Source organism: Dipteris shenzhenensis, chromosome 18, assembly GCF_047967505.1.
Source record: "Dipteris shenzhenensis isolate YYH24624 ecotype China chromosome 18, Dip_SZ_1.0, whole genome shotgun sequence".
Classification (NCBI taxonomy): Eukaryota; Viridiplantae; Streptophyta; class Polypodiopsida; order Gleicheniales; family Dipteridaceae; genus Dipteris; species Dipteris shenzhenensis.
The window spans coordinates 55,003,436-55,010,859 of NC_141613.1; the positions used below are offsets into that span (position 1 = coordinate 55,003,436).

The 7,424-nt window shown below is 38.2% G+C and overlaps 1 protein-coding gene across 1 annotated transcript; it reads right to left on the reverse strand.

The window, feature by feature from the left end:
• Window positions 1-5,006: 5,006 nt before the first annotated feature.
• On the reverse strand, window positions 5,007-5,929 carry LOC147891440 (calcium-binding protein KIC-like). Its single transcript, XM_087389467.1, has one exon. The coding sequence runs from the start codon at window positions 5,586-5,588 to the stop codon at window positions 5,160-5,162; it is 429 nt and encodes a 142-aa protein (XP_087245593.1). The 5' UTR covers window positions 5,589-5,929; the 3' UTR covers window positions 5,007-5,159.
• Between the last annotated feature and the right edge of the window lie 1,495 nt (window positions 5,930-7,424).

A 7,424-nucleotide genomic window follows, 5' to 3' on the forward strand; every position in this document is an offset into this window, starting at 1 on the left:
CCCTTCAAGTAAAACCTACTTTAGTGGGATGCCTTGTTGTTGCTTTGTTTCACATGTCACTTCTCTCCTTAAGATGAAACCTCCATCTTGACGATGTTGCTCCTTACAATATTGGCCAAACTTACTCTTATAGTACTCTACATTGTATTTAGTTCTTAACTCTTCTTGTTGCAAAGCATTCTTCTTGCAAAGTGTGAATGTCAAATATGTTAATTCTGGGTACCATTACCTTGTCACGCACATTTTTTGATCCTCCTTGATTGCATTTTTCTTGAGGAGTGTCAAGTCAGGTCTCAGGATTTGTGCCAGCTTTGAGTTGGCTAAATCTACTATCAGCCCTAATCATTCAATGGTTATATGTGCCTACTCAAACTAGTTTGGATTGTTTTGCTAGATCCTTCAATAATAAATAGTTTGAAGAGCCAACTCAAAGCAAATGTGCCAATCTAATCCAAATCTATCAAATTTGTTCAAATCAAGCTAGATCTATTGGACTCTTCAAGGACAACCAAATGTGCCGACTAAAATCAAATGTGATTGTCTGATTCAGATCTACTAAACAAGTCTAGACCAGATTGGAACTTCTAAACCACTTGAACCATTCAATGACTAGGATGATGATAATAAGATGTAGGACCTACATGATATGAACCTTAATGTAGCAACATAGGATACGTAAATATATGTCTAGCAATGAAGAAGAAATTATCAACCCAAAAGAGGTGATTCATAAAACTTTAAAAAATGCAAAAATTAATCTAGCAAGATGCAAAGACACGTACTATTTCAAACATAAAAAATGTATATGGCCTGCAAATTTGGGCATATAGCATGATGAAGACAACTTGCAAAAGATCTCCAAGGTTCAATGTTATCAAGGTGCCTAGAGCTCTCAAAAAGACCAAGAAGCAATCAAAGAAGGAGCGTGTTGGCTATTGGTATCGAGTTGGTATCCTTGCAGATGTGTGTGGACAATTCTTCCAATAGTAGATATGGCATGTTTAAACCCAAGTGCATCTATCTCATCAATTACGCTTGTTTTAAGCCTCCAAATGGCCTCAGAATACATTTTGATCTTCTCATCGATCCAAAATTTACACATATTCCTTGTCCATTATCAAAGCTTGCAAAAGGCATTCTAGTGCTAGATAGTCTAGCTGCTAGTGGTTATGACCATAAAGCTTGAAATCTATGACTTTTGCCATAAAGCATTGTTTAGCAAAATGTTTTGAGGCTTTATATGTAGATGAGTGATCCACTCTTTACAGTCATTCTACGTGCCAAGTAGCTCACAACATAATCTCAAATATTGTTTTGGTTTGCAAATGCCAACCCATATAGTATCCGAGCAATTAGAAAGAATTCCAATTGTATACCTCTTCCAAGTTCCTTAAATTCTTCTTCTTTTTCTCAGAGAAAGTGACTTTTTATCGATTCTTGAAAGGAAAACCAACCAGATCGATTAATCATCCATGAGACATTGATCGTGGAAGAAAATGCTAGAAAAAAGGACTAGTTGTCAATCAGCTTTTTTTTACAGAACCTAGCTAACTATCTCAAGAATCTCTGAAACAGGGGCCAACAACCAAGGTAGAGGACTATATACCCAATGAATGGATCACTCAGTGAAAACATAGAAGACACCTATAGGCCAAGACTTGCAAAACTGCATCCATCTCTCAACATTCATCCGAGATCTTGAAGTCCCATGCTCCCATATGATGCACAAAGTATAGATAATGTCTTACCAAATGGCAATTATAGTGGCTATTGGGGGACCTAGCAGCCTCCCATCAACAAACTATAACATGTAGCCCATATATTCCAAGCAGTGAAGCTGGACACCATCTCCCATAAGCTACCCTATGGGGCAAGGACACAACACAAGTTTGGGAAGGAGGCATTGCATCCTATGCCTCTATCCAAAAAACCCACTAACCCTAGATCGTATAAGGTGGGGAGGCTAGGTCAATGGAGAAGGTATAGCCCCCCTCCATCAACATAAAGTGTAGATAATGTCTTTACCAAATGGCAATTAGTGGCCTCCCATCAACAAACTACAGCAACAGCATGCAACCCATATATTCCAAGCAGTGAAGCTGGATACCATCTCCCATAAGCTACTCTATGGGGAATAATATTACCCACAAGCCAAGATTATACAATCTTAATTAATACATAGATCAATAGAATTGGATAAATAAACCTCTATACTAAAGTGAGTACCTTTCTAAAATATAGAATCGATTCCCTTTTTGACATATATGATTTCAATCATAGATATTTGATGTCTTATCCAAAGTAAGCAAATTCATGCACATTGAGAAAGGGAAGGTATCATTAGTGATGTCTTATTAAGCATGGATGAGTTCATCGATATTAACAAACTTGGTGAAGAAAGTATCAAAATCACTCTAACAAGACAAACAAAATGAAAATAATGAATGAGGAGCATATCATCAATGGATTTGATTTAGGAGTTATAAGCACAGATGCATTCATTCCATTGACTTGCTTTATATTAAGACATGTACGAAAAATGTGTGGCAAAAGAGAGGAAGTGAAAGGAATAAGTACATCCTCGCCAAAACTTGTTTCTTTCTTTGAAATGATAAATCAATCCTAGCTATCAATCCTCTTTTAAATGGGAAGAGGATTTACAATAATCAATATTGAGTTACTACAATATTATCACATGGAGCATATTGGGATTTAGATGGTAAGGCCAAAGAAGAAGTGAATTTCAACAGTCATGAAACGACAGGGAAGTCCAAAACAAGGAGCTCAAGTTTAACTAAGCACTTCTGAATGATTTCATGAAGGTTCTTTGCCAAATCCCATTTTTCTCATAAACTTCCTAACCATGAAGAGTTCACTAAAAAGTATCTTCCAAGGGGCTTAAGAAAAAAACTGATTACATTTAAGAAAAACTAAGGGGATGATGGCATATCGTGGTTTATTCTTGTATTTTGTATACTCTTTGATAGAAGAGAAGAAAATGTCAAAATTAAATGAATGTGATAACTTGGAACGAGATTGCATCTACTCCCAAAAAATGGGCAATTTGAGAGTACACCTAGTCTAGAAAATAGGGAGTTATACAAAAGGAAGTGCAAATATCATCATGGACATATTTGACATGTGAGATGAATATTTGGCATCCAAACAAGTAAACTTGTCTTATAATAGTTAATATGAAGTAAAAAACAAAACATTGCCTCACTTTTTTGCCACTCCATCACTTTTTGAAGACACATTTATGGAGTGTTAGTGCATGGTTTTGTAGACATATCCTTAGATTCTCATGACAGCAATCAAGCTTTAACATACATTATGCATGCAATTCACATTGTGCATGCAACAAGGTCACCTAGCACCAATATATTATGAGAATAAAAGTACATAATTGCTTGAGAGATAAGAATGTATTCATGTCCTCATTTTTCTTGACGCTAATTGTTCATGGAATCTTCAATGAGGTCAAGTAGTATTTCTATAGGTTGGACATACACACAAGGATATTGATCAGATTATGCATGCCTTTGCTAAAGTTGACTATGTGTTTCACAACCTAAATTCTACCTAATGATTACAAAATTAAGGTGTCTTAAAATTAATTTTCATTTGGAAAGGATTTTTGGGCTTTGTTCGAAATCCCCAAAAATTTACAAAACATGTGTTGTTGGCATCAAGTGATACTCTTAGAGTTTGAGCATGCATTTACTCTAATATGGAAGGATACCAACCCTAGAATCCACCATGGGCTGTGATATAATGTAGAAATTATTGTGAGCAACACAAAACTCACACATGCATGCAGCATACAAGATTTCTTTTGCATGTGCTTATGCACGTGTACATGTGCTTATGCATGCGTGCATGTGTGTGTGTGTTTACAAGACATATGGAAACCAATTCTCTACATTGTTGAACTTAGGTATCGGAGAGCCAAAAGCTCTCAACTATAGGGATTGCTACCAAGGAGGGGATTTCCTCTAGTGTCTCAACCCTCACCCAATTTTGAATTCTAAAAATTTGCCTATTTTGATCAGTTTTGATGTCTGATGACTAAGACATAATACACAGAACCGATCCAGTCATTCCACAGGCACAACAAGATTGGGATAAACAAAATGTACCAAATGTAATGCTTAGACAATTGAATTTAGTCAAAACATAAAAAACGACCTGGGACATGTTTGCAACACTATATCTATCAAATATATAAAGAGTTCTAACACTCATGAATAAAATCAATCAAAGCTTCTAACAAAGCAATGTGCTAAGGATCAATGATATTGACAAATCCATATAATAGGAGAAGGTTATGACAAAGCATAGCCATTCAAAGCCACTAACAACACCAAAAGAGCCACAATCAGTTTTGTTGGGTAAAAAATTAAGGACCCAAGCAATTTAAGCAAGGGCAAGGTAAACAAGAGAGGAAGGCTTTGCAACCTCAAATAGATTATAGGAAGAGCCATATTATCATACAAAGATTGTCACATCAACAAATAAATCCTTAACAAAATAGAAATCAAGCCCAACAACATTAACATTCAAGAGGTACAAATTAAGATTGAATTAATTCTTGAATTCATCAAATTGCAGAAAGAGGTACATATTAAAATTGAATTACTTCTTGAATTGAGCAAACTTTGAAGGTAGAGGAAATCTATCAAGAAATATGACAAGTCTCACAAATTTAGACATTATGAAACTGATTGCAGAAAGATCAATGAAATGCTCTGCAAGCTGCTCGCAAAATGATTTTACCAAGCGAAAATATACGTTAAATATCTTAGTGAAGACATGAATCCCAATCTGAAATGAAGCACAAATGCAACTTGGGAACATTTTAGGAAGTAAGCATCAGTTAAACACTTTAATTCTTAGGGGATGTAAGGTCTAATGTGCGTACGAGAGAGAGAGAGAGAGAGAGAGAGAGAATAACTTGGGTTTATTGGTCGCTGAGAGGCACGATAACCATAGAGGAGAACCAGATATAGATGGAACGTTAGCAGATTCCCGAGAACGCAGGGAAAGATGGAAAATCATGTGGATACCGGCATCATACATAGTGATGAGCTGCAGCCTGTAACAGAGTTCTCTTATTTCTTTGTACAGTGGCAATAGATTCCTCTGGCCTGATGCCGGTTTCAAAGGTGTAGAAAAGAAGATAAATCTTCAGGACTCACAGGAGCATCTTGGTTCATCAGTTCCTCCAACTCTTCTTCCAGGGCCTCCCCCAGCCACCCCTCCACGTCGGCCATTATATTGGGACTCATTCGCACCATTAAGATGCAGAACTCTTGCTGATTGAGCATCCCATCACCATCAAAATCCCCTTCCTTGATCATCGCACGAAGTTCATCGTCGCTCATGCTTTCCAACCCCAGGCACGCAGCGTTGCTCTTCAAGCTCTCGAACGTTATGGTGCCTTGGGCGCGATCGGCCAGCAGGTTGAAACCGTTGCAGAGCTCCGTCATGAAATCCTGTCCACCCAGCTTCTCGGCCATAACGGGAAGAAAATCCTCGAAGCCTTCGGTCGGAGGAAGTACCCACACGCTGCGATCGCTCTGTGCCATGGGGTAGACGGAGCAGCAAAGAGATCCGGCCTGTGAAGCGCACCCCAGCGTCTAACTGCGTTCCGACATCCGAAGTCGGAGGGGCGGATTGCGAAGGGTAAAGGAGATCGTGCAGCAGCCAGGCTGGCAATTGGAGAGATGCAAAGGGGGAGCGAGAAGGAATTACAAGGGGTCAAAGGAGGCAGAGGGCCATGACAGGGAGAGGGAGCGGGCAAAGAATGAAGGGTGAGGAGGAGGGAAGATAGACATGAGGAGAAAGGGCTAAGGCGGAGACGCGCAGAGCGCAAGAGTCCAAAGTAAGGATGGCTGATGCGGGAAAGAAACTTCCGTGAGCGTTCTTGGAAAGTAGCTGACAAGCAAGGCGGGCCGCTTCCGCACACCTTCCACCCAAATTTCCATTGCGCTTTCCATACCTCTAAATGTCATGCGTAACGCCCCACAAATCTAAGCCTCTCCACACACTATTAACGGGGGCATCAATTCCCGCATATACTGTGCATTATTGTGTGTGTGTGTGTGTGTGTGTGTGTGTGTGAGAGAGGGGGAGAGAGAGAGAGAGAGAGATTATAGTACCATTTTTTCTTGAAGAAGGATAAACAGGTGGAAATTTTCCACAATCACAATCCAAGTTATTGCTATAGCACTCCTCTATAGAAACAGTCCTAAAAATAGCCGTGAAAGCTCAATAAGTACTCTGAGACATTAGGCATAGTGCAAGAATCTTGTATTCCATTCCAACTCATATTATCACATTAAAAATCTAGTTTTTAATGCAAGCCTACACATTAAAACTATACTTTCAATTAAAAACTATGAAGTGAGTAGATTCTTTAAACTATAAAAAATTCCAATCATTTAAAATCAAGAGAAACAACTACATTTAAAATATAAAAACCTTTAGAATACTTACGTAAACCCGAAAGAGAGGACACAAAATAAACTTTCCTTTTTTTTGTTGATGATCAAAGTTAGGCAACACTTTTCAAGAATCTTGTCTTCCATTCCAACTCATATTATCGCATTTTAGTTTTGCACATCATTGCTTTTCATAAGCATGGATCCCGCCCCCCAAAAGGTACTACAAACCATTCTCTGACCATGAAAAGACATAAGGCCATCCAAATCCACATTGCTAAAATAAAAAAACTTGCGTATATGACATGGCATTACAAGGAGATTATCAAGGGATCTAGATCATACAAGGCAATTAGCTCACGGTCGTGAACCTGAGGTTGAACCTGAGGTTGACCAATGTTTGATGCAAGTTTTGGGCATCATTTTTATGACCTCAAGAGAGAAGCTATCTCATGGAAGGCTAGGTACCTAGTGTAAAGGCATTTTAAATATACATTGAAAAGTGTGCATGACAAATTGTTAGTCTATTGCATATATAAAAGGTTAAGGTAGATCATGGGTGAGCAATTTGCAATTCATAGAACACATGTGATTAGAATTGTGTAAAACATTTCAATAACATTAGCTGCTAGAAACATGAACTTCAAACATTTTTGAAGGCCAACAAAAGTTTCAAGTTCTTGCACTTAAACCATGAGAAATCCATCTCCAAAGTTAGGCTAAGAGAACAAGCAAACTTACAAAGGAATTGTCCATGAATAGTAGAAGGATGCCCACAACACAAGTAAGCTTGAAAGAAGAGTGCAAGAGAGTCAATAGGAAAACCTCAAAGTTTCATGTCCATTATCTTTAGGAGACGGTCAAAACCACATCATAGCACAAATATAAATAGTAGGAGGAGGTAGCACAAGTGTACAAAAGTAAAGAGCTCTAGGGAGGTGGAAAGTACACCATAGAAACTTACAATGTACAACTCTATTG

What these genes read in the sequence shown, in the direction of transcription:
- LOC147891440 (XM_087389467.1), bottom strand. Translation starts at nt 5,588, where the DNA reads ATGGCACAGAGCGATCGCAGCGTGTGGGTACTTCCTCCGACCGAAGGC.